General features: G+C 49.0%; 2 protein-coding genes across 3 annotated transcripts in view; both read right to left on the bottom strand.

Annotated features, from left to right (window-relative positions):
* GRAP2 (GRB2 related adaptor protein 2) overlaps positions 1–13,521 on the bottom strand; it is a 119,159-nt gene extending 105,638 nt beyond the window's left edge. The window contains exons 1-2 of one of the 2 annotated variants that reach the window (XM_055711852.1): positions 13,308–13,521; positions 11,516–11,578 (exon numbers count right to left, since the gene is read on the bottom strand). In XM_055711852.1, the coding sequence (XP_055567827.1) occupies positions 11,516–11,574 (59 nt within the window). In that variant the 5' untranslated portion in view covers positions 11,575–11,578; positions 13,308–13,521. The remainder of the gene's footprint in view (positions 1–11,515; positions 11,579–13,307) is intronic. The other variant, XM_055711853.1, reaches the window with a different exon arrangement.
* A 9,251-nt stretch (positions 13,522–22,772) lies between these two features.
* The window catches only part of CACNA1I (calcium voltage-gated channel subunit alpha1 I), a 91,664-nt gene continuing 87,679 nt past the window's right edge, over positions 22,773–26,757 (bottom strand). The window contains exon 35 of the mRNA XM_027816077.2: positions 22,773–25,916. Coding sequence (XP_027671878.2) covers positions 25,215–25,916 — 702 coding nt within the window. The 3' untranslated portion in view covers positions 22,773–25,214. The remainder of the gene's footprint in view (positions 25,917–26,757) is intronic.

Genomic DNA, 26,757 nt, shown 5'->3' with positions numbered 1-26,757 from the left:
TTCAACAAGGCGTTGAGACAGAACAACAGCAAAGCTGCTACATAGTGGGCAGCAAAGCAAAATCCAAGAAAAAGCAAAATAATTACCTGGATTTCTTAGCATCTTTTATCCAAAGTGCTTTGCAGACATATATGCATATTATATAGGGATCATTCATCTAACTCTGAAATATAGCTGGCTTCACATCAGAACTAAGTTATATAACAGCACATAATAAAACTATATAGCAGTCAGAGAGAAAAAATGAAGAGTAACTATTCTAGTTCAATTACAGAACAAATGCCAAGTCAGCAGAATACTACTTTCTCTAAGTGAAATTTAGCAGAAGAACAAGGATTGCATTCAAACTCGTGTGGAAGATGTTACAACATCACTAACAACTAAGCCTTTAGGTTTACTTCTAAATGAAAATATAGTACCACTGGCAGCAAAATGCCCCTACCGCAGTGTTAGAGAGGGCCCAGGTGTTACCCAGTGAGTCATCATCATTCATTTCTGAATCACCTGCACTTCCTCAAAGGCCTCCCAGCTGAGAATCAATCAGTGAAGCCCAATGAAGATTAATATTTCTCAAGAGCCAGTATGATCATAGGGCTGACACAGAAGTGCTTCTAACACTTCTGTTAGGCCAGGAGTACTCAGTATGGTTTCTGAGAGGTCATTCAGGCCACAGGATGTGCCTGCTTACTCTAAAGACTGTGGTTAACAGCTTGAGGGCAATGAAGCCCCTCATATGCCAGCGTGATTACATGGAATTGTAATACATAGAATTGTAATCATGGGCATATCAATCAGGGAAGGACTGTATTTCTGGCTGTGGACCACACTGTCTAGTTAAGGTGCATGATCCCCCCTCGCTACTGGAACTTGGAGGTTTGTACAGAGGTTGCTGGCAGGCCACCACACTTATCCAGGAACCACAATTTTAGTTATTATTTATATAGAAACGTGCTGTTGCATTCTACATCACAAAATGCATGTTACAGGCAGGAGCCTTGTTGTTAGGTGGCTTCATTTTCCTCATTGCCTGTGAGTGCCCAGCTCTCACTTGTTTGCATCATAACAAATTTCACATATTCAAATGACCAGCATTTTATTCAGAAATTTCTGGTGATGGATGCCTGGGATAGTCAGCTCTGCTGGAAAGCCTTAATTCTGGCTGGTGGTTGTTTCAAGCCTCAAAGTGCATGAAATTGTAATTGGTCCATGCTTGGAAGCTTTCCTTTGCAAATAAAGACTAAAAACATTAGTGTTACACCATCTTTGATACTGCAGAGTGTAAACCCGTTCCACAGACCAAGGGTATTACCCCTGCAATAGGGATTTTCTTTCAGCACTTCTCAATAGTCCATCACAGCACTGGAACCAGAACCCGTCTCGTAGGTAGCCCTATGCCTCTTTACGTTTCCAGCAGGCTTGGGAAGTGGCAGAAACACAGGACAGTAGAAATGCAAAGTGTAGTTCACCCTTCTTCCCAAGTAGAGGAAGAACGAATTTGTGTGTCCTTTTCCCAATGGAAAGTTGCATAAAAATCTTCAGTCGCAAAATGTGAATGGGATGCCTAGGCTGATGTTTCATCCAAAATCCGGGTTCACCACACTCATGGCTGATGAGGATCTGCTGCTGTCTCAGAGTGACATGCATCCCTTGCTAAAACAGCATCGGTTTCTGCCACCATCTCTGTCCTTGCCTCCTCCAACCTCATGGCATAAATACAAGGAAGCTGCAGGCATACTTGTCCTCTTTTCTTTATACAGTCTGTTTCTCTTCCCTATTCACACTCATATATCAATAGTGACTGGTTTATGTGGTTAAAATTATACCCCCAGACATTTCAGATCTATAGCCAAAGCAGATTTGACTAGTTGGAATTCACCTTTGAAGAATAAATAAGAACACGGAAAGGTGTTGAAATCAAAGCTATAGCAGTCAAAGACTGGAAACCTCCAGCTATGTCTTGAGAGACTTGATCTAGAGATAAGCTAGAGCTTCCAATTTAAGGAAGAAAAAGGAGAATATTGAGCAACTACTGTGTGACTCTTTCACCCCCAAGTTCTCCTATAATTTCTCATCTCCATATGGCTTTTTTGTTCCTGAAAGCCATCTCTCTCCAAGCTATTTACTGTGGCACGCCAGCCTGACACAGAAAGTACCTCCCCAACCCAGGGAGCTTACTGGGACAGCCCTGAGTCAGTCAGCACCAGCTGATAAGGAATAATTCAATACAGTCTATTCTGCAGTCTCTGGCCCTGAGACACTAATCCAGAGGCTAATAAATCAGTAATCCCTTGCTGATCCGCAGGCTCCATTTCTCACGCTTAGCCCCACGTCATTACTCCAGGTTATATCTGCTTTTACCACCCTCAATTTCCCTTCCCTCCCAGCACCCCAGCCTTGTGCCATCCTCGCCAGTGCGAGGTTGTTACAGCCACCTTTCAGGATCCACCTAATGAAGCCGTTCATATTTAGTTATTTCAGCCTTGCCCCCTGAATTATTGCTATTCCAAAGCACAGGCTATTTAATTTGCTTTCTGAGCAGGTGGGGTCAAGCCTGCCTCAGAAATGCCCATGCCAGCCCAGCATGGGAGCTGCTGAGCACCATTATGGGGAGAACCATCACCTTCCAAAAGGGTTCCCTCCTCCCCAGGCACCCCGACCTGCCCCAGGAGGGGACAGGTACAAATGAGCCATCGGGAGGTCCCAGTTACAAGGTGACAGCCCCCATTTACATTGCCAGCTGCTCATTCATCTGGAAGGGGAAGCTGTAAGCCATGCCCTGGATCAGCCAACCCTCCGGTTAACTTAATCATCCTTGTAAACATCAGTGGCAGCCACGAGTAAGGAGGGAGCTAGGGAAGGAGACATGCAGCTCCCTGGCAAAGCACAGGGCTGCTGTCCCAGGCCAAGCCCTTTGTCAGTTCGGTCTCCCTGTGGCCACTGCCAGATGCTACAGAGAAGGTAAATAATGCAGAAGCATTGATCTTCTGTGTTAATTTTATCATGCTCCTAATAGAAATTGGCTGAGGAACTGAAGCATAGGGTTTAGCGTACTATCAGTAAATACCATTATTTATTCTGAAACCTCTGGATTTTCTCAGCCACCTCTCATGTCCAGCCCAATGAATCTCACAGAGATCCTGCTTTTGGTGTTGTTCTGGGGCAGGGAGTTAGTTTTACAGCATGCTTTCACTTGGCAGTGATCTGCAGCTTAGTTCCAAGCTTGCCCTCTTTTAATTTAATCAGATGTCCTTTGAATGTAGTACTGTATTTCAGGCATCTCAAAACAGCTGATACAGAGAGAACTGAAGTGCTGTTTCTTTCCTGCTTTGGAAAAAGCACACCTGTGGCCCACAGCTAGAGTTCATCCCGAGACACCAGAGCCAGAAAGAAAAAAGAAGCCTTAAGAGGATATAGGAAAAGAGATACCAAATGCTCCCAACACTTCTCAAGGTGTAAGCACCAATTTTTTGCTTTCAGCAGGTGTCTTAGGATGTCAAACACTTTCACTAGCAAAGAGTGTAAGGGTTGCAGGGTACGTTGCTGTGTAGGCTGTCAACAGTCACCATCCCTCTCCCTTGATTTAGGAGATAAGAAAGGCTCCTTATCTTCCACGTGGATTTAACTTTACTCCAACTTGTAAAAAACAAAGCAGCACTTAAAGTGATCTGTGTGCTTCAAATCACAAACAGATGCATGAAACAGAAGAGCCACAGTGGTCACTCTGATTAGCAAAGTGCTATTTAAAGAGCACTAAGAAGCTGACTACATTCCTCATTTTCTACTTGTCCCTCCTGCACCCCTTTCAACTTCCCTGCTCTCCAGATGCCAAGAAAAACAAATGAACTATAAAGATCAACAAATTGGGGTGTTTCAGCTGCTTCTTTCCTGCTGGTTAAGAAGGAATAGAAATGCAAAAGCAAGTATATAAGTCATAAGCAACAGGACTGCCTTAAAGGTGTTTGAGATATCTCTAATGCTACATCCACAGTAGCTATGTATAAAAATGACGGTAACAATAAAGCTTCATGTCTAAAAGGCCTCCATCCCTCCGTAAGGCTTTTCAGAGCTGTCCATTAGAGGTCACTAGCATTCAGTCACAGCAGGACCCCAGCCCCTGCAGATGAAATCCCAGGCACCAGACCTCCAGCCAAAACACTTTACCCCCAGCCAAAGAGGAGAACCGAACAGAAAACACACGCCCTTCTCCACCCTATTGCATGTGAGAGGAAAACCTTAGTGGGAAAGATGTAGCTTAGGAAAATAAATGCATATGCCTGTGCCACAGGGGGAGCCCACCAGCTGCTGAGGTGATCCCTTGTAGTGATCAGAGCAGCCTCATCCAACACTCCTGCCAGCAAGCTCAGAGAAGTGATGACTACTTAGGCAAAGGCAAAGACTTAGGCAGGCAAGCTATGCCCTAGGTACTAAAACTGCCAGGCCATGCAGGGTTTGATAAACTGCAGAAATAAGCGAACTGCCAGCCAGGTAATGGGAAACAGATACTGCCTCTGCTCCCCTTGGAGACCCATGTCCCTGCTGCACCCACTCACCCACCCTCCATCCCTCCCCTGCATGAGGGACTGCTCTCACTGCAGCCTGCATGTGATGCCAGGAGAGGATAACCATGCTGTGACACTGCAATACAATGCAGCAGTCTCTGCTCGTCCTCCCTGAGGACCCACTGCAGCTCTCAGCTAAAGCCCATTCCCCCACCATCCCACAAGGGTAAGGACACAACACACCCCTGCTGGCCCAGAGCTAAGTCTAGAAGGAAACTTGGTGACCTGGGTCAACCTGGGAGCACAGACATCTGATGTAAAGGCACATTACAGCATCTCATGGCTCTTGCAAAAAACAAAGCAAAAACGCCGAAACACCCCGACCCGCACAAATTGCCACCTATTTGCTGTGCTCTGTGGCTGATAACCTGCCTATAAGCACTGCAATTACACTGGATCCCAAAGCAGGTGGTCAATTCATCAGCCAGCTGCATCCCTCCCACATACCACCATTTCCTTCTGTCCTGCAACAAGGAAAACCCACCACCTCTCTCATTTCCCTGCCAAACACACGGGACCCTCAGGGCTCCACCCACAGAGCTCCTGGTTACTTGTTGGTCCTCAAGATGACATGCCTGTATTTGATGGTGCTTTTGTGGACAGGCTACAAGGGCTGCAATGGAACCATGCTGCTGCATCAGTGTCTGAAGATGTAAAAGTCGGGCTGTGACCTCTTCTGACCCTATTGTCCACCCATCCCTCCGAGAGACCAAACCTGTGATGGCAATCCCTCCACACGGCCACCTTGCATTTGTCCAAATGCTCCTACCCTGGTAGTAGCTTCTGTCCTTAAGCACCTCACTAGTTCATTTGAGATTATGGTCACAGGCACAGCACGTTTGCTACATACCTCTCTGTATGCTCTTTATGAACCCCTGGCATGAGGATGCAGCACGCAGAGGCGGCAGAGAGAGGGGAAGGATATTCAAGTGCTGACTGGGCTGTCCTCCCGATGCAGGACAATGGCAAGCCAGGACTCATAGTCCACAGCTCCCACCTTTTAACGGCTTATGATGAGTATTTACAGAAAGGGGAGGAGGAATAATGAAGGTATCTTATTTTTTTGCAGCAGGTTTTCTTCGAGACAAGAGGCCAGCCCCAGCCCGACAGCCACCCAGGCTGCTTCCAGCTCTCTGTTTATACCCAGCTGGCAGAGGCACTGTGAGTTTGTATGTACACACACACATCTCACCCACCTCAGCACTAACCTGCAGAAGGCTAAGGGAGGAGATCAGAGAAGTCAAAAGCTGATGAAGACACTGCTCAGTGCTGTATTGATTTTTCTGACCTGGCACTAGCAGATCCAAATTGAAGCCCAAAACTGTTAGATCACTCCCAAATATCAGCCTGGTGTTTATTACTCTATGCTGCTGACCTAGGTTGGACCCACAGTATAACCAAGCCTATAAAAGGCTTAATGCCTCCCCTTTAAGGATTGTTACCATCTGACACTTCACTACTACCAGGCAACCTGCTGCATTAACCAGACTCATCAGGGATCATGCAAAAAATCTGCCTTTACTTTGCATACACCTCCTTGGTTCAACCTCAACTGAGACGAGAAGGTCCACAGCTTGGAAAGCCTCAGCTCATAGATGACATACCAGAATCACAGAATTTTTTAGCTTGGAAAAGACCTTTAAGATCAAGTCCAACCATTAACCTAGCACTGCCAAGTGCACCACTAAATCATGTCCCTAAGCACCAAATTTACAGATCTTTTAAATACCTCCAGGGATGGTGACTCAGCCACCTCCCTGGGCAGCCTGTTCCAATGCCTGACAACTCTTTCAGTGAAGAAATTTTCCTAACATCCAATCTAAACCTCCCCTAGCCTAGTAGAACTTCAGGCCATTGCTGCTTGTCCTATCACTTGTTACTTGGGAGAAGAAACCAACACCCGCTGCACTACAGCCTCCTTTCAGGGAGCTGTAGAGAGCAATAAGGTCTCCTCCAAGCCTCCTTTTCTCCAGGCTTATCAACCCCAGTTCCCTCAGCCACTCCTCATAAGACTTGTTCTCTAGATCTTTCTAGGAGAATGCTGTGGGAAATGGTGCCAAAAGCTTTGCTAAAGCCTAGGTAGACCACATCCACAGCCTTTCCCTCATTCACAAAGTGCGTCACCTTGTCATAGATGGAGATCAGGTTAGTCAAGCACGACCTGCCTTTCATAAACTCATGCTAGCTGGGCCTGATCACCTGGTTGTCCTGTACATGCCATGTGATGGCACTCAAGACAATGTGCTCTATAACCTTCCCTGACAGCAAGGTCACACTGACAGGCCTGTAGTTCCCTGCATCCTCCTTCCAGCCCTTCTTGTGGATGGGAATCACATTTTCTAACTTCCAGTCGACCGGGACCTCCCTGGTTAGCCAGGACTGCTGATAAATGATAGAAAGCAGCTTGGTGAGCGCTTCCACCAGCTCCCTCAGTACCCTCGGGTACATCCCATCCAGCCCCGTAGACGTGTGTGTGCCTAAGTGGTGTAGCAGGTTGCTGACCGTTTCCCCTTGGATTATGGGGGCTTCACTATGCTCCCCAGCCTTGCCTTCCAGCCCAGGGGGCTGAGTACCCAGAGAACAACTGGTCTTACTTTCAAAGACTGAGGCAAAGAAGGCATTACATACCTCAGCTTTTTCCTCACCCTTTGTCACTGTTTGCCCCCGCATCCAATAAAGGCTGGAGATTCTCCTTAGCTCTCCTTTTGTTGCTAACATATTTAGAGAAACATTTTAAAATGTCTTTTACAGTAGTAGCCAGATTAAATTCTAGCTGGGCTTTGGCCCTTCTGATTTTCTCCCTGCATAACCTCATGACACTTCTGTAGCCCCCCCCTCGAGTTGCTTATCCCTTCTTTCAATGGTCATAAACTCTCCTTTTTTGCCTGAGTTCCAGCCAGGCTGGTGGTCTTCCCTACTGGCTCATCTTTCAGCCCATAGGGACAGCCTGCTACTGCACCTTTAAGATTTCCTTCTCTCCAGTCTTCCTGAACTCCTTTGCCCTTCAGGACTGCTTCCCAAGGCACTCTGTCAACCAGGCTCTTAAACAGCCCAAAGTCGGCCCTCCAGAATTCCAAGGTAGCAGTCCTGCTGACCTCCATCCACACTTCTCTGAGTACTGAAAACTATTATTTTGTGATCATTACGACCAAGACGGCCTCCAGCCATCCCATCACCCACAAGTCCTTCTCTGTTCACAAACAACAGGTCCAGCGGGGCGCCTTCCCTAACAGGCTCCCTCACCAGCTGTGTCAGGCAGTTATCTTCCACACACTCCAGGAACCTCCAAGACTGTTTCCTCTCTACTGTATTGTATTTCCAGCAGATATCTGGTAAGTCCCCCATGAGAACAAGGGCTAGCAAATGTGAGACTTCTCCCAGCTGATTATAGAATACTTTGTCTGCCTCTTCATCCCGGTTGGGTGGTCTATAACAGACTCCGACCATCACATCTGCCTTGTTGGCCTTTCCCCTGATCCTTACCACAAACACTCAACCCTATTGTCACCATCATTAAGCTCTAGACAATCAAAACACTCGCTAACATATAGGGCTTCTCCTTCCTTGCCCATCCCTTCTGAAGTGTTTATAGCCATCCACTGCAGCACTCCAGTTGTGCAACTCATCCCACCTTGTTTCCATGATGGTAACCATGTCATAGTTTTCTTGCTGCACAATGGCTTCCAGTTCCTCGTGTTTGGTGCCCCTGCTGTGTGCATTAGCATAGATGCACTTCAGTGGGTCTATTGATCCGGCCACCTTTTAGCCAGGTGAAGCCCTAATTCATACATGACCATTCTCAGGTGTTTCCATGGTTTCTAACACATCAGTAACTCTAGCATCTTTGATGCCACATGGCTATCCTTCCCCTACCTCCACTGAGATGGCAGACCAAATGACCTCACTAGCACACTGTCGCTCAAACACTGGTGTGTCGCCTCCAGGCTTATCTCTAGGAAGCCTGCTTTTATCACCTTCCCCCTTCAAATCTAGTTTAAAGTTCTTTCAATGAGCCCTGCTAAGTCCTGTGCAAAGACCCTTCTCCCCCTTTGAGACAGGTGTACCCCATCTGTTGCCAGAAGGCCTGGCGTCATGTAAACCGACACACAATCAAAAACCCCAAAATTCTGCTGATGACATCAAGCTCAGAGCCAGGTACTGATCTGCTGGCTCTTCCTGTTTCTTCCCTCATCATTCCCTGCAACTGGAAGGCCAGAGGAGAACACTGCTTGTGCTCCCGATCCCTTAACCAGTTGTCCCAAGGCCCTGAAGCCTCTCTTGATTGCCTTCAAACTTCTTGTTGCAACTTCATCCCTGCCTACCTAAAAAAAAATAATCAATAATGGATAATAACCTGAGGGCTGTATCAGGGTAGGAAGCTTCCTTTCACATCTTTAACCCTGGCCCCAGGGCAGGCAGAAGACTCCCGTAAGAAGTGGGTCCAGTCTGCCTATTGGGCCTTCTGTTCCCTTCAGAAGGGAGTGTCCTGTGACAATGACCCATCTTTTTTCCTTTATGTAAGCAGTTTTGATGCAAGATATAGGCCAACTTAACTTCAGTGGCACCTCCAGGCTAGATGAACCATCATCCTTGTTATTGTTCAGTTCCATTTGCAGAGCCTCATACCTATCTCAAGTGTACCTTGAGATGTGGTACAGCTGAAGCAGGACTCAGCCAGAACAGGTAAGAAGGAGAAAGAGCCATTTTTTTCCTCACCTCAGGAAGAAGAGTTAAAAAAATGTGAGTTTGTTTCACTCCTGAGCCGCACCTCCCCTTGCAGAGGTCTTCATTCTTTTTTGCTTTTCGAGGGTTTGCACACAGAAGCATATTCTTGGCTACATTTGCCAGCACTTTGAAACAGTCACAGAATCACAGAATGGTTGGGGTTGGAAGGTATCTCTGGAGCACATCAAGCCCACCCCCCTGCTAAAGCAGGTTCACCTAGAGCAGGCAGGCTCTAGCAGTCCTCAGGGGGAAAGCTGGGCACCTGCGCTGCCAAGCCCTGCGGTTTGGAGAAGATGCAGGCAAATTTACTTTGTTGAGCAGTCCCATGTGGGCAGCGGGGAGCAGGCTGCAGGTTTGTTCTGTCCTTGGCACCTGATATGGTATTCGGGGATTGGAAGGAAGACAGACTCCCACTGGAGGAGTAGATGAAGCAGCTGCTCTGTTATTTCAGTGCTCCCCACCTTCTGAGCTAGAAGAGTCTTAGCCCTTAGGATACCATCTCTTCCATGAGAGAGCAGCAACAACTCTCCAACAGGCTGAAATCCAGCTCCTTCAAGTTCCCACCCTTACCTTAAGGCTGACAAGCGACTGCCCCTGTTCTCTAGTCACCACTGGGCATCGCCCATCAGGTTTTTCCATCTTCTCCCCCAGCTGTGGGGCCCTCTGTGAGCACAGGCATTTTGTGCAGCCACTGATGGCTGTGGGTGAGAGGGTGGCTGAGCATGAAGAGGATCCCTTTCCGAGGCTTGCTTAGCAGCTTGGAAGAGTTTCCCTCAAGGGGAGAAAGCACTGCAAGCACAGGATTGTCCCTGTCAGCCAGTTCATTTGCCTTACCCCTGCCCAGGTGAGCGGGAGAGCGCTGTCTGCTTGCATTACAGCAGTCGTGCTGTTGATAAGCTGCAAACAGGCAAAGAGTTCACTTGGGAAAACACACAAAGCATGGTGGGGCAGGAGAGGAGAGACTTTTAAAACACTTTTGTCTTTTGATAATCACAGTAATAAGACCTCTGGTAGAAAACCAATACCCAATAAAATGTTCAACAAGTCCAAGGAGATATTCAAGGCTACTGAGACCAGTTGGTGAAAGCCTGAGACTCTGGCCTTCAATATGTTAATTCACAACGTACCCGAGAGAAGAACACGACCCAGAGCTCCACAGAGCTACAAAGAAGCATTGCTGCTGGGAGGATCAGGTGAAAATTTTTAAGCTGGTGGTAGTAGCAGCCACTGTTCTTTCAGGAGAAAGAAGCTGTTCAGCTGTTTTGGAATAGGCAATTGCAAAAAAATCTGCCTGAATCAGTCTTGCAATCACCAAGGCTAGTCAGCCTGAGTTTCCATGGTAAGCATTTCCACCAGGAGCTTAAAGCAAACGGTGAGGGCAGTTTTGATGGAGGGGCGCAGAGAAAGGCAGGGGCAGCAGAACAGGAGAGGCAGGCTGGGAGCCAGGGAAGCACTTCTTGCACAACACAGAGCGAGCTAAGGGAGAGCTTTGCTTGCAGAGCACAGGGTAGGAGACACACTGGGAGTTTTGGGCAGCTATGTTCAGGGAAACAGGACCTTGTGTATGTTCCTTGTCAATAAAGAAAGATGCACCTAGGACAGACTGTCCTCGACTATCAATTACTTATCAAAACAGAACAAACCCTGTACCCCAGAGCTAGTTGCTGAGGTCTGGAGGTGGCATTGGCTGCTGGAAGGGTTTTGGGGGACACTGCCTCGCCTGCAGCAAGCGCCATGAAGCAACCCCCAACAGAAGGGCTGGTAACATAACTCAGAGTACAGGAGAGATGGAGCTGCCACTTGTGCTCAGCATCCCCAACTCCAAGCCCAGGGCACAGAGAATCACAAACACAGGTTAACTAATACACAAGAGTAGTTGGAAGGTTTTACTCTGGGTCCCACTAGCCCAGGCATTGCCACCTCTAAACCCCTGTAAGGCCAAGGGCACAGACACACACACAGGAGATCGGTCCCCTCCCACCCCACTAAAAAACACTCCCAGTACAGCAATCCCATGGCCTGGTCACACACACTTATTGCTGGGGGAAAAATCCCCAACTTGCTATCACTGCTTGAGTGCCCTTTCCCAAGCTACTAAGAAAATACCATAGCCTGCACAGTAGTGTTTTTCAGTCCCAGCAAGAGCAAGTGGCAGATGCAGCACCAGGGAAGGAGACTGCCAGCCCCCCCCCCCCCCCCCCCCCCCAGCACAGGCAGACATACAAACTTACCTTTCACTCCTTCTTTCACTAACTGTCTTATCACCATAGCAACTGTAATCCCAGGTCATACAGCTAGGAAAAAAAACAACAACAAAACACCAGCACAAATGAAGATATACATTATTACAAAACACAGCCTCGGTGGTAGAATCTAATTTTCATTAGAGACATAACAGTGGTTTTGCATAATTATACACATATTAATGCCCAACATGCCCATCTTCAGTTAAAACTCATTAATTCAGTTCTAAATAAAAAGCATTGCTCATTGCAAGCTAATTCTTTTTTTAAAGGAGAAAATGTTTCTAAAAGCTCAAGTCATACTTGCACAGCTTTTTCTTAATCCCAAGATTAACAGGGAGAGGAAAATGCAAAGACTGGGTCAGGTCTGAAGCAGAAACATGGCATAAAATGTCACAGGAAACTTTGCTACAATATGAAGAGTAAGAGCAAGCAATAAAGAAGACTGGCCAGATACTGGAGCGTACCTGGAACCGAGACCCAAAAGAAAGCATCTCACGGCTTTCCCTCTGGCGCTTGCAGTGAAAGCAATACAGCAGCATCATATCAAGAAGCAACACACTGCTGCGAGTGACCAAGCACAGGTTCAGCTGGCATAAAAATTTACTGCACGGCTTAAGGCCAGCATTTACAAGAGGAGGTTTATTTACTCTAACGGCATGGATATGAGATAGCAGCAGCACCAATGGACAGCCCCAGCCAAGAAAGCTCTGCAAAACAAAAAAAAAACTTTCCTGTCTGTCCTTTTTTTTTTTATTTGATCCTACTACCTTCAGATTCACTTAATTACCCGCTAAATGCAAATGTCCTGAGGCTGGTACCCTTTACCCCTCTCTGTTAACTGGCTTCCAGGTGGGCCTCATCTGAGTGATGGAGAGCCCCTGGTGCCAGTCAGATCCCAACTTCCCTGGTCCTATGTGTGGGGCAGTGCCTGGAGGATGGTTATTGCTACTTTAGGTGGCAGGGACCTGGGTAGGTAGGGGCTTTGAGACCTCACAGTGAGCTCTCATGCTGCAAATGTGCCTGTAGCTCTAAGGATGCTTGCAAAACCCTGACCTGGTGCATGCTGGACTTGACAGCAAAATCAATGCAGTGTCCTTAGGAGGTGCTTCTTCTTTAATTGTATTGATATCCTAGCCAGGGAATAAAGTGAGAAGCTACTTACCTGGGTTTGCCTCCACAGAGGCCTATTTAATTCCTTACTTACAGAAAAGGGATGGAGGACTAGGACATAAGGGAGTGGAGGGCTGAGCTTGAGGGAAGGGTGTTCGGCTGGAGAATGGGTGGAGGAAGGAAAAAGAGGGAGATGGCAAAACAAATGGAAAGACAGGAGAAGAGATGGAGAGAGGTCTGTCCTAAACAGCAGTAGAAATCCTCATGGCTGTCAGTCTCCAGCTCCTCTCCTCCTTGCGCTCTTGTTAGCACGCAGCAGGAGGAAGATGGGCTGTGCACAAAGTTCGGCTGGTGTGGGAGAAAGCTCCCTTCTCACCCATGTTTCTGAAGGAGGGAGAGAGAATTTGCTACCTCTGTGTCCAAGCCTGTGTCTACCCCAGCCAGGGTCTTGGTCATCCTCTTTCTGCAGCAGGGAGACCTGGCTGATATGTACCTTTGGGATGTGCAGTGGGTCCAAATGTGGCCCCTTCACTCCACCCGACAAGCACCTCCTGCCCACATACCTGAGCCTTGGGAGTCCACCTGTCCATGATGAAAAGAGAAATAGCACCTTGTTTCAGATACTGCTTATCACAAACATTTATATTTTTTTAAATAACAAACTTACATCTCTGGCTCACTGTGTCTGTCCTCCCTTCTCAAGTGCTGCCTCAGACTGAAAAGATGCTTTCTAGAGGGGTCAGATGGAGCCTGACAGAGGGTCCTGCTGCGAAGGAGCTGTGAGCTCAGTGAGGGAAGAACCCACCTCCTCCCCAACTGCTTCCTCCTCCACGAGTCCTTCAGGTTGGCCCCTGGCTGGGAAGCAGAAGGTCGAAAAGATGTGTATCTTGTAGCCCAGGCTGGGTAAAGGCAGCTTTTCTGTAACCGTGCTGTGCTGCTGACACGTGTACACAAAGCAGCTCCGACCTGCCCAGACCACATGTGCCACAGAGGCACGGCGTGCTGCGGAGCCGTGCTGTAGGTGTGCCTGGGCTGTTTGCTGAGGCTTGCCCACTGCCTTCTGCCTGAACAGAGAGCAATAGCATTGCTAAAACCTCCAGAAAAACAAGGAGTTTTCAAATGTCTCTGAGATGAAATTTACTGATGGGAACATGGAAACAAGACAGGCATTGCAATATGCGGCTAATCTGGACAGAAGATTCAAAATCTTTGCTGAACTGGTGAAGGAAACAAAACCAGCCACTCCTCTGATTTCTGTGTTGTCTGCAGTTCCCACCTCTGACTGCTACAAAAAGGGGGTGCGCTACAAAACGGGGAAGCGAGACAGACAGGGACTTCAGATGGAAGAACAGAGGGTCAAGGAGTAAGACAGAAATAAGGCACGTCTCCGTGGCCATCAGTGGTAGAATTGCAGCAGGTGAAGTCGTCTCAGGCTGCTTTCATTTCATGCCAGCCTGGGTGCAGGGAGCAGTGAAACTACCCTGGCGCAGACCTGTGTGGTCCCATGTCCCATGTGCACATGGGGAGTGCATGCTGAAGCCTTCTTCTTCCACACCTTCACAAGTAACCGCCCGGAGTACTTATGGTGAAGCAAGCTCAGGTTTGTCTCCACACCCCACTTTGGTCTACAGCCCTATGGGCTGAGTGCACCCCTGCCTCACAGCTGGCATGGCCTCCTCACCCTGTGCCCATCACCCTGGATGCTTGTGTGCCCTGAGCCTGGCTCCTGGGCACGGATCACGCACAGCCAGCATTGGTCCACTAACACCCCCTTCTCCCTTCCCACTTCTCAGAGGCAGCATGGACAGAGGGTTTCCTCCTCAGGACATTTTCAGAGAATGCTCAGACCTACTGAGAGCAGTTGGAAAAGGTGTGTTTTCCCACACCCCTTCCTGCCTTCTAGCACCCACGATGCAGGAAGAGTTGTGAGGGGACACCAGCCCCTTCCTGTGGGTGGGTCGGGCATGAGACTTTGAAGTGACTGGGGAGGTCCCAGAAGGGGGCATGCATCAGTACCTTTGACAGAGGGTGTAGCACAGAGGTCCTCAAACTACGGCCCACGGGCTGGATACAGCCCCCCAGGGTCCTCAATCCGGCCCCCCGCACTTACAGACACCCCCCATCCCCCCCCCGCCGGGGGCTGGGGGGAACCAAGCAGCCGCAGATGACTGCCTGCCACTGCATCCGTGCGCCAGCCCCCTGGTTAAAAAGTTTGAGGACCCCTGGTAGCAGAAGTGATGCTGAAAGCCAGGAGTGGGACTGGGGAAACTGACTCAGCATGGACATAATGCAAGGAGCATTAACATGGTGGTGACACCTGAACTTGAAAGGGACTTAAAAAACATGGATGCCCATGCTGAGGGACCCACATAGCTCAAGGTGTGTAAGGAGACCGGCGCAAGCAGCCTCATGTCAGATAAAAGAGGCTGTAACTGACCCCATTCGCCTGTGTCCCCCCCAGAGCCAAATACATGAGCTCAGGAGAGAAAGGAGTGAAAACAGGAGAGGGGTGTGTAGGAAGGAATTTGGGTGAATTCAAGGAGGAGCGGAAATGATGACCTAGGAAGCTTTTCTCTGCCCCAAGAGCATTAATTACCATCCCTTACTCCATTCCCTTCCAGTGGCTCCTGCAGACTTCATATGGGCTTGGTCTCTCCTTTGGTGTTCCTTTCCTGCAGATGCCCCTGCATGTGGAAATCCCTTGACATGGGGCACAAAGACAGGGTGAGCCCCGGACCCCCTCTCCACTCCATCTCTCAGGGGTTTTTTGCCCATGTCACGTGCCATGGCTTCCATGATGCTGCAGCAGCAGCAGCAGAGAGTGTTACAGTTCTGCTGGGGACCCTGGCAGGATGGTCCCCTCCCTGCAAACATGGGCATTGAGCCGCACCAAGGGAAAGCAAACCAGCAAGGATTGAAGTGCTGCAGCCCCTGTTCCCCTCTGGAGGAACATTTAAGTCTGCTGGAGAGTCAGAGAGGATCTGTGGAGCATATCCACCAGCACAAGCTTTATGATTTAGGCAAACAGTGTAAATGCTTAAGTACTCACACGCTAACATCTTTCCTAGCACTTTCACAAACGGACTCTCCTGCCAACCTGTGCAGAGCAGCCTCAGCTGCGGTCTCATAGCAGGGACCTATGTAATTGCCTCCTTCTGCCTACAGGCACACCTGGGAAACCCAGGTGCACACTGAAGCCCTCTCCCTCTGCCCTGCCTCCATCGGAGGGGACACGCCAGTGATGCTCAACCTGTCCTGCAATGTGCTGGGGACCACTGCGTGATGCATGGCACCTTGGAGGGTGGTTTCACAGGGTAGGAACATGAGGCAGGGGAGCAGGTGATTTGCTTCAAAGTTTTGCTGAAGTTGTACAGCAATACCTGACCAGGTGGAGAAGTGGAAGATGCAGCAAGCCTGAATTCCCTGGTCCAGCACTGGGCTGAAGCCGATGCACATGTGTACTGCGGTAGGGGCTCTCCTACCCATCATGGGCCCAGGTTTGCTTGCCCACGTTCCCACAGCAACAGCAAGGCAATCACATTCCTCCTTCTCTCCAATGCACACCGATTAAAATCCTGCTCATCGCAAGTGCCTCAGCTCAAGCACCCAGCCCTTTAATTGCTGCAATGAAGGATATGAATGTAGGCGATTCTGAGGCCAGCAAAGCAGAAAATTAGCATTTAGCATGAAAATGATACCACTGCATCATCACCAGTGCAAAGCAAACAACACAACCAGCCAGGCTGCCTCTTTCCCTCCCTACCTGCGTGCTCAGACCCATCCGGTGCTGCAACAGCCCCACAGCTTCCCACATCCATGGGTCCTGCCCCTCTGGGGCTGCCACCAGGAGACTCCAGGCAGGCAGAGAGAGTCTCCAAGTCAGCATCTGCTTTCTGCCTCTGGACTTTTGATGAAGCAGATTTATACACTTGCTTCTGAGGTAATCTTCCCTCAAATGTCAAAAATGCTACATTAGCCGCTGCATTGATTCCTGCAGTATTTACAGAGCAGAAAAATGCAGCAGCAGTGAGCATGAGGCTGGAGGGAAGAAACCTGCACCTTTGGTGTGTCCCTCAGGGTGAATCATCCATGTCTCAAGCCAGGAGTCAGATCTTCACCTCCTCCAGACCCTTAACTAGCTTTCTCCACAGTTAGTGCAAATTCCCCTCAGGCCTTTTCATCTGTTTGCTACCTAGGCTGTATTTTTGCCTGGTTGGACACAAATAAACATTAAAATGTTGTGTCCATCCAAGCACAGAAGGAAGGGCTGTTTACCAGCCAGGCTCAGGTGGAGCCAGCCCTCCCAGCCCCATGGCTCAGCCTGCCGGCGGGTCCCAGCAGATCGGGGTGTTGGAGTTAGCTGGGATGGAGGCGATGGCTCTGCCTCTGTGCTGGTCACAAAGCAGAATTACAGAAGAGGCCCGGAGGGGTCACGCTGGAGCAGGATCTAGAGCCCTGGGCTTGACATTGGTCAAAGAACCGGCAGCTGCACAGGCACCCTTGCTTTGTTGTGAGATTTCGGGCTGTTAAGCCATGCCCACATCAGAGGTGCCCAGGACTGAAAGCAAAGTCCCATGTTACGGGTCAGACTTCAGTCAGGCTCCAGGATGTCGGGGCCAAGGGCAGGGGCTCCTGGTCCCTCCTTGCTGCCAACACTGTCTCCATTTCATGTGCAAACCCACGTAGGAACAATGCTCAGGTAGGTGATAACTAGCCTTCTGAATTTGTGAGCAGCACAGGGGTACCTGTCCTGCTTGCCCACCCCAGCCAGGGCTCCGTGCACTGGTGGTTTCCACCGCAGAGCGAGCTGCCGTTCCCCTGGCCTCCCTCGTGTGAGTGCCTGCATGGCCTTGCTGAAAAGGGACAATATTTCAACATGTTTCAACATGGACCTGTGACCTTATTTGGTTCCTGAGGGAATGGTTGATGCTGAAGTGCCACAGCTCAAGTCCTGAATTGCAGATGGACTAGCAATTTACACTTGCGAGGAAGGTCCTGGTGGTCCCCCCCAGTGTACATACATGCACACATACACGTGGTGGGTCCAGGGGCCCCAGGCCCTTGCATGCCTGACCATGCGGTCTGCCACAGTTACGCGCCACCCTGATTTCCCCTCCCCACAGATGCCAGTCCCTGAGTAGCAGATATGAACGTGCCACAGTGACTAGCATGGGCTGCAGCTGAGCTGTGCCTGGCATCTCAGGCTGTAACACTCTGAGGCTGCCCCTTGCTCCAGGTCCATGGTGCATGGATGGAAAGGGGCTCTCTGCCCTGGGGTGAGCAGAGACCTCTGCAACTCATTGCAGACAGTGATGGAAGTGCTGCCCGGGCATTGCCTGTCAGTGCTGCGGGGACTACTGATGAGTAGTGTCCTGTGTCAGCAGTTCAGTCTGTTTATTGCTTTAATATACACTTGGAAAAAAAAGACTAATTGGAGATCTGATTATAAACCACAGCCATCCTGAAACAGGTACATGCCCACACCCACATACACACACACACACATAAAGTGGCAGTGACTATGGAAGCACGAGAATAAATACTTGAGCAGACAGTAAGGGATTTTCAGAATAGTCTCTCTGGGTTTTTTTTTATTCAATGCCATGTTGTTTATTGTTGGTTTCTCTTTTATTTTTTTTTCTTCCTGATTTATTTCCTATGCCTGGGCTTACTATAACAGCAGAAAGTAATCAGTGGCCAATGATGATTAACAGTCCCTCACATGTTAGTAACTCTACATTCAATGGAAGGTCATTTTTAAAGACTGTGACAGGAAATATAAGTGTACGGGGTGTGGGGGTGGTATGTGTATGTATGTAGAGGGAATATACACACAAAAGCAGATTTTTTTTATCCATGCCAATCCACTTACATTGCACTCAACTCTTTCTTAGAAATATCTATTATTATCTAGAATTCTGTAGTATTTCTGTGTGTAGATCATATCTTGAAACAATCCCTTCATATGGCTCAGATAAGGAAGTGGGAGAAGTACATAAATGAGAAATAAATTAACTGTGAAGTTGTAATTGAAAGGAGAAATGGGGTCATCCACTTTCATTGTTATCATCCCAGTGACTATTAGATGCAGCTAAAAATGACAATGGAAGTTTTAGAGGAAAGCCCACCTGGTACCTCATATCCAAAGCTGTGATAGCTTGAAAGCAAGACTTATACCAAGGACTTGCAGGGTAATAAAAATGCCTGCTTGTGTGTGGACCATGTACCTTGGGCTCCTGTATGACATTTCTCCTCCTTGTGTTTGGGTGGGTATCTTTCTCCTAAGAAGGCACTTTGCAATTTAAGAGCAAAAGCTTGGATTAAATATGTTTCACTGAAAAATATTTTCCCTTTTTTGCTATCCACACAGCCCAACATTGCTGCTGATTTGTTTTGAAGCAGCACCTTACCCCTTATGGGTGTTTCTGACTGAAGGACTGGTGGCCACCGGCTTGTGCTGGGTGGTTTGCAGCCCCCTTTTTGGAGATGCTTTGCCAGGCTCTGCAAGGCAACAGTGTTCTTGCCTTAGCAGCAGTCATAAGAAAGGTGAGAGAAAGTAAGTTGTGGCAACAGAGCGATGGCAGGCTGCAAATCCCACCACACTGTGGTCAGCCCAGACAGGTAACTTACAGTACAAAAATTTCATCCAGGATGTTAAGCTGGAGGAAAGGGAAGGGAAGAGCTGCAGGAGGAGCTGCAGCTGTTTTGCATGGTGCACTGTGTGCACCGACCCTCCCCAACAACCAGAAACAAACAAAAAAAAAAATCCCAAGCCAAAGCACCTTTCAAAGTTTTCAGAAATAATACAGGTAACTAAAACAGTGTTAGCCAGAGGGGTTAAAGTGCTCTGGTGTCCAGGAAAAAATTCTTGGAAAAACAGTGCCTCCCCCACTCTATCATTCTGCTTCGCAGACCATGAGACAAAAAGAGAGCTGTATCTGCTGACTTTGGTGACTTCAAGCAAAACAGGTAAGGAAAAAGGTTTGTTTTCCTGTGTGCCCACAGCTCTGCACAGCAAAGGGAGAGCGTGAGCTGGAGCCTGCTGTAGCTTGCAAGGCAACAGCCCAACCACTCATGGAAGAAACTTCATGAGGTGCCGAGTCCTCCCTTCTACTACTAATGTCACAAGCACGAAAGATGCTCAGCAGCTTTGCTGATGTACAAAGTGAAACTGAGGACGTACCTGGCCATAAGGAGCATCTGTGCAATCCCATCGTTGTCATAAGGGAAAGGGCACAGCCCTTATTACTGCAACTGCTGTTGGAGCAAAAGCAGAGGCATGCTGCAAATGTAGGCTGGGATGCCGGTTTTGTTGGTGGTGAGAGCTCTTGTAAATTGAGCACATCTGCTCTGGAAGTGGCTGGGAGGCACCAATATTGAGTATCGCCTTGCCAGCATCCACCCAAAGTGTGACAGGATCTTAGCAAAAATAAACAGGGAGCTTGGAAATATGCAAAGAAGAAAAAAGTGCTAGAGAAGAAACATATATGTCTAAATGAGTGGGGGGAAATGAATGATAACTCAAAGATACTGAGCTATTGAGTTCCTACTGGAAGCCAGTCCCTAGCAAGGAACAGAAATAACACAGGAAAACCTGAGATGTAAGGCAGATCTCATAAAATAAAGTATTCATGAAGACCAGGGAAGGGAATATTTGGAAAGTTAGATCGTACGCAGATAAACTGAAGTGGGTGGCATACATCCAGGGGCCTGACTTCGCAAAGTACCAAGCACTTCCTAGAAAGTGCACTGTGTGTTCTGTATTGCAGCTAGTCAGAAAATCAGCGGGGTTTAATTTTTCTCTTCTCTGTGAAATTCTTGTGATGAGAACAAGCAAACCAAAGCTGCTTACCTCCACGTCTTCCGTAACAAATTTTGAGTTTTTAGTTATGATGGCTAAAATCAAATCTCTGCTTCTGGGCTGCTGCTAGGATGCCTTTTGCTCTCATTGCACAGTGGGCGTGCAGGGCACATTTCCCGCTGTGCCTTGCAGGCATGTCACTGCCTGGGGACCCGTCTTCAGTGCTCTGTGTGTGGGGTGGATGAGTGGACCGGTGTCTTGAGGAGACAGTCATCAGGGGCCACACAGGACACAACACCTCTGTGATGCCCTGTGGGAGCATGTTGGACATGACAGCCATTTTGGCAGGAATCATTTCATTCTCAGCAAGAAGGAAAAGTACAAAATTCCTTAACAGCATCTAAGTTTTTTGCTGTAGGTTTCTTTTGTCTGGAAGATTATTTTCCTGCACAATTACACTTTCAATTTCCGCCTCCCCCAGGCCTACTCAACCCGTATTCATTTCACAGAAAGCTGGTGGTGTTCAGTCTTTCACAGGACCTAGCCTCGCAAAAACCCCCAAAACAACAACAAAAACCACACCAAACCCCAAATGCACCACACTGCCAGCTTCCCATGAAACAAAACAGTGGTCGCACTGGCAATTGCTTCCCATATGTCTAATTTCTTAAGGAAACTTTTGGTAGTAGTAAGGCAGATGAAGATGGAGATGCCACAAGAAGTACACCTAGCAGTACACTTCATTCGTTTGGCAGTCCTGAGGCAGGGTCTCTGGGTGCAGAAAAAATGCTAAGTATGGGTGTGTGCTTTCCATGGGCAGGTTGGAGCAGTTGAGGACAATGTGGAAGAGAAGGTGGAAAGCATTAGGGATGGGCTCTGCTCCACAGCTGCAATAAACCACACTGGTGGGCCCAGAGGCTGCGTATGTACAGGGAAGGCTTAGAAAAAAACACTGAGAAAAATATTGAAAAGAGGTGGAGGAACCAGCAGGCAAGCCAAGATGAAAAGAGCTAAATACACCAAACTTGACAGAGCAGCAGCCGGAGCTGGACATGGTACGGTGTGTGAGCACGTGGAGGAGCTCAGCACCGAGCAGGAAGAGGGACCGCTTTCAGTGGCAGACGTGGGGGAGCCAAGCACGAGGGTAACGTGGCATCGGGACAAAACAGAGCGATCTCAGGCTGACAACAGCAAAGAGCCTCCTGGCAGGAGCTGCCCACGATATAGTCCCCTGTGGGAAGTGGGGAGGATGGGAGGCTGAAAAGATGCCTGGGCAATTCCTGGACTGCCCTCAGGTGTTGTCTGGGAGGTGGGTGGGTGATGACAGAGGTTTCTCTTGGTGCCAACAGCCAGGCATAGCTGGGAAAGGCAGCTCTTGCCAGGAGAAACCACACAACCTGCCCCACCACAGAAATCCCCAGCAAAAACACAAGGCATTTGCTGGGTTTTAGTATTCTGCTTCCTCTTCAGGAAGGATGGATGTTTCCTCCTTCTTCTTCAAACAGTTAGTAAATAATTAAAAGAGAGAGACAAAATATTCTCCAAAGATAACCCAGTCTTCTGTTTCCATGGCAATCTCCTTCCTAAGCCAGAAGGCTTTTGCTCGAGTCCTAAGGTGGAGGGTAAAAGCCCTTTTGCAGGGAGGTGGGACGGGTGGCATGACCCTGCTGGAAGGCAAAGGGGAGACACTGTGCAAAGCAAAAGAACTGTCATGAACCCCAAACCACAAGAGAAACAAAGAAGGTTGTCCTTGTAAGTCACTTCCAGGAACCACCAAAATAAGCTGAGAGAGCATCTACCCTAGGGGCTGTAAGTCACCCTATGAGGTCACCACCACCATCTGTTGACCCTTGTCCCCTTCCAGCTATCCCAAGTGCAGGCCAGACTTCTGTCATGACTGAATGTTGGGGTAGCTTCTAGCACTGCACCGATCTCTAACCTTTCTCTCATTCCTCAGCTGAAACGTTTCACAGTCCACACAGAATCACAGAATGGCTGGGGTTGAAAGGGGCCTCTGGAGATCACCTAGTCCGACACCCTGCTAAAGCAGGGTCACTGAACCGGCTTTGTGGCTTTACACAGCTGCCAGGACAGTTCGGAGTCCCACTTCCAAGTCCCATTGTGGCCATCTTCCAGGAAACGCTCTATGCATTGCATGGTCTGCGGTTTGGATGGGTTTTAACTGTTTGGGTCTTGTTGGCAAGCACTACCCCTGGCTTCAAAGCAGCTCTGGGCTTGAGCCTAAGCCTTGTGCAGCCCAAGTTCATCGTTCAGCCATTTGTGGGCTGACTGCCCTCTTTCCCCAAGGATGTGAAACCACGTGTCATGTCTCTCCTTTGCCCACGGGTAAGCAAGCAGGGGCAACTCATCCAAAGAACCACCAGTGCAAAAAAAGCATTTAAAGACCCTTATTATTGCTTTAATAAATCTAGATCAGCATCCTTTCTGCAAGGACAAGGACCTAGGCTCTCCTGTCCTCTCCCACAGGCCTGATCTCCCTGCAGTCAGTGTGCACACTTGCAACACAGCAAACGTTCCTTGCAGCAAATAAATCAAGTCCACACAGTAATTATCCTTTCTCTGGCTGTTGGTCCCATCTGACGCGCTCACTGTTTACAGCCCCAGTTCGTAAGATGCAGCAGCTGCTTAAAAATCAGGCAGGTCACAATAAAACTGGAACATCTGTTTTGTACTGCCCACTTCATAATGCTTCATATGCCAGCTGGGAGAGCTTTGGGCAGGCTACAGGGGCCCTCTTGATCTGATGGAAAAAATGGGACAGGAATCCCTGAGGAAGCCCCACTCGTTCTCTGAGCAATGTCCCAGCCTCCAAACCTTCCCGTCTCCACTGCACTGCTACCTCTCTCTCCTGCCGCTCTTCTCTTGTCTTTTCTGACACACCTTAGTGGAGCTTCCCAGGGGTGACAGGTGACATCCGAAATTCTTTGTGGCCCCCAGGGGGCCAGCTTTCCTACCCACCTGAAAACGTGGGAAGGGCACAAAACCTTGGAGTTGCTGTAGGAGGAGATCCAGGCTGGCCCTGGCCAGGAAGGAGACATGTGCAGCCATACCGCTGGAAAGGCAAGGAGGCATGCAGCTTCCAGAGGCTTTGCTGGAGCCACACCAGGAGAAGATCACGTCTGTGGGACCAGATCCTGGATCCTGAAGCAGGTCATGGTTCAAGGAGTCAGTCTGCCTTCACCCTCCACACCGCAGCCCTCCCCGGCCGCACTCCCCTGCGAGGCAGAGGCAAGGAGAGCTGCAGTTCTCCTACTCCCTTCCCCGCCACCTCCCTAGCTGGTGAGCCAGTCAGCCTGGACACAACACACACAAACATCCTTACATTTGCATGCACACACACACACACAGAGGCCAACATTCCCTGCTCTCCATGTCCGCAGTTGGCATTGAGCAGGACTCTGGTCCCAGCTACACTGATGCACATCGGGAAAATGCCAGAAGTTGAAGGTGATGTGCTGGAGAGGAGGCAGAGCCACCACTGAGATAAGGATGTTCTTGTAGGGTCTTCTCGGCGGGACTTGGAACAGGGCTAGCCCTTGGCCAGGGGACTGACTATATTTTGTGTTGCTGAAGCTCCCTTTGCTTTTATTTGTCTTTTTTTAAATTCTAGGTTTTATTTTCTTTTAATATATATAGCTATAGATACAAAAATAACAGATAGGTTTCTCTAGAGATGATTTTTGCACCTTTGGGCTTCTAAAATAAAATATCACAATTACTGCAAATGAAAGGGGGAAAAGTTCAATTTTGTCTCCCCTTCTGACCTCCCCCTCCCCTTTCACCCTGTCTCTCCCACTCCAGATTTCCCTACATATCTTGTAATTTCTTTTCCCTTAGCAGTTTTCTTTCTTTGGAAAATGAAAGAAACAAACCCCAAAAAAACAACCACAAAAACATGCCATGGAGCCTCCATCCCCTCCTCCCATGAGCTTGCCTGCTGTGCTCACACATTCCCTTCGAAGCAAGGCTTTTCACCTCAAAACGTTTCCTGTGCTCCATGGCTGTTTGCTTTTCCCTGCTGCTGGGGCCAGATTTTCACCTGCTGTAAATCAGCATGAATCCACCTCAAGCCAGAGCTCTGCTGCTTTACACCAACAGAAGCACACAATTGCATTTTGCCAATTTACGCTCGACCTGAAGATCTGGCCCACGATTTTTAATGTTTGAAATGGAAGTATGGACAATAAGGAAGTTCCCAGAAACAGGCGAGGCAAACCCCAGATATTCTTCCCTCACTGCTCACCCTGCTTCCCTTCCCTTCGCCCTCTCCCTCCTAGTTTGGTGTAGCACCTTCTTCAGCCCCTGTTTGCTTGTTCCTCTTTAGCACTTTCTGAAATTCATAATCTCTCAGTAAAAAAAATAAATAAATCAATCTCTCTGTATATGTATATGTATATAACTAAACAGCTGCCACGCGGCAGTTCTGGCTGGAGGGTCCTGTCCCTCCCTGCCCCATGGCCTTTTGTCACTATAGTCTCTGCGGTGATAGTCCAGGTCGCGCCCTTGGGCAGGACTGTCCCCATATTGCTTGCACTCTCCCATGCCTCTGAGGTACGGTACCAGAGTATTTATTTTTTTATATATATATATGTATATATATATATATATTTACGTATATATATATATTTATAAATTTTTGTTTGCCTGGTTCTTTTTCCTGCAAATCCTTTGGAATTGCCGCTGGGGAGAAACTAGTGAAACATGCTCCCCGTGCCAGAGACCAAACACTCCCTCCCTGCGCCCCAGGGACCCTCATCTGTTCCTCTTGCTGACTCCGTCACCCAGCTCCAGCTTAGATGGGAGCGGGGAGCCGTGGTCCCCTGTTCCCAGTCTGCCTGGGCCATCTGGGTCTTCTCCTCCCCTGGGCGATGGGGTGTCCTTGCAGAAGTCTGTCACCCAGGAGGGCATTGAGAGGAAGCCCCGGGGGTCAACGGTGTAGAAGGGCTTGGCGTGGTGGACAGCAGGGCGACGCGGCGAGGGGCTGGTATGGAGGCTGCTGGTGCTGCTGCACTTCTTCACCAGCGTCAGCCCCGGCGGTGGGGGTGAGAAAAGTGAGGTCAGCGAGAGGCTGCTGAGGGTCTCAAAAGGCTCACTGTTGTTGCCACCCCCCCGCAAGCTGCTGCCTGCCCCCTCCTCATCCGAGGGGTCCATGGAGTCGTGGTGGGTGCAGCCAGGGCTGGTGCTCCCGCCGCTGCTGTGACTGCGCTGGTGACGACAGATGCTTCGCAGGCTGAAGAGCCCCCTGCCCCGCAGGCTCCGGTGGCGAGAGGTGGGGGAGAGGGGGGCTGCCAAGGGTCTTTGGCTGCTGGCAGCTGGCACAGGGCACAGAGCCACCGGGAGGTCCAGGGTGCACTGAGGAGAGTCGCTGAGGTTGAGGCTGTCCTCCAGTGTGGTCTGCAAGCTGCCTGCCGAGCTGCTGCTCCGGCTGTCCAGCGAGGTATCGCTCTCAGGGGCCTGGGGAGCAGGAGTGCAAAAATACAGGTCTCAGGAGAGAGATGGGCAGGAGGCAAGACACTTTGCCGTCTTTTTTTTTTTTTTTTTTTTTTTTTTTAAAGCTATTTGGGGTGTGAAAATAAACCACAATTATAAAAAAAGGGAAAAAAACTCCAATTCCTCTCTTGCTGTTCTCTGCTGGGGAGGGCAGTTATAAACCACCTGAGCAATGATACAAAGCACCAGGTAATTCCCTTCCAGGGAAGGAGGAAAGATTTCAATATTTTAAGCTCTGATTTCATTCTGCTCCAGAATTAATCTTCCTCTCCCATGTGAAATGTTTCACCAAAAGGAAGGGTTGCTGGATCTGCTGCGAGCTCTACAGCTCTCACCACTGGGTTGTCCCTAACCACTGGTGGTCCAGTAGGCAGCAGAGCCAAGAATCCCTGTGGGTCCTTGCTCTTGGCTTCCCTGTGAACCTGCCACACAGGCTGCAGACACATCAAAACCATCAGCTGGTCGGAAGTAATGGGGTTTCTGCACATTGACCTTAGGCCCTGTACAGAGACCTCTTCTCATTAAAAAAATCAGCAATGTTTGGGAAGAGAAAAGAGGCCTCATGGTTCTTCTGACCAGCACTAGTGGCAGTGATGGTATGTAGGGCAGAAAGTTGGGGTCCCCTTCCAGCAGGGAACAGCCTTAATTTCCTTGTATCAAGGCTCAGTTATAGTTGAGCTGCATTTCAGTTGTTCCTAGGAAACTGGTCTGCTCCAGGAGATCATCACTGGGACACAGCACTGGGAATGGTGCATGCAGGACTGGAAGCAGTCTCCTGAACCACAGCTGTTCAATACAGTCTGCA

The sequence above is a fragment of the Falco cherrug genome, chromosome 5 (genome assembly GCF_023634085.1).
Source record: "Falco cherrug isolate bFalChe1 chromosome 5, bFalChe1.pri, whole genome shotgun sequence".
In the NCBI taxonomy this organism is placed as follows: domain Eukaryota; kingdom Metazoa; phylum Chordata; class Aves; order Falconiformes; family Falconidae; genus Falco; species Falco cherrug.
This window is presented reverse-complemented; position numbering and strand designations above follow the sequence as displayed.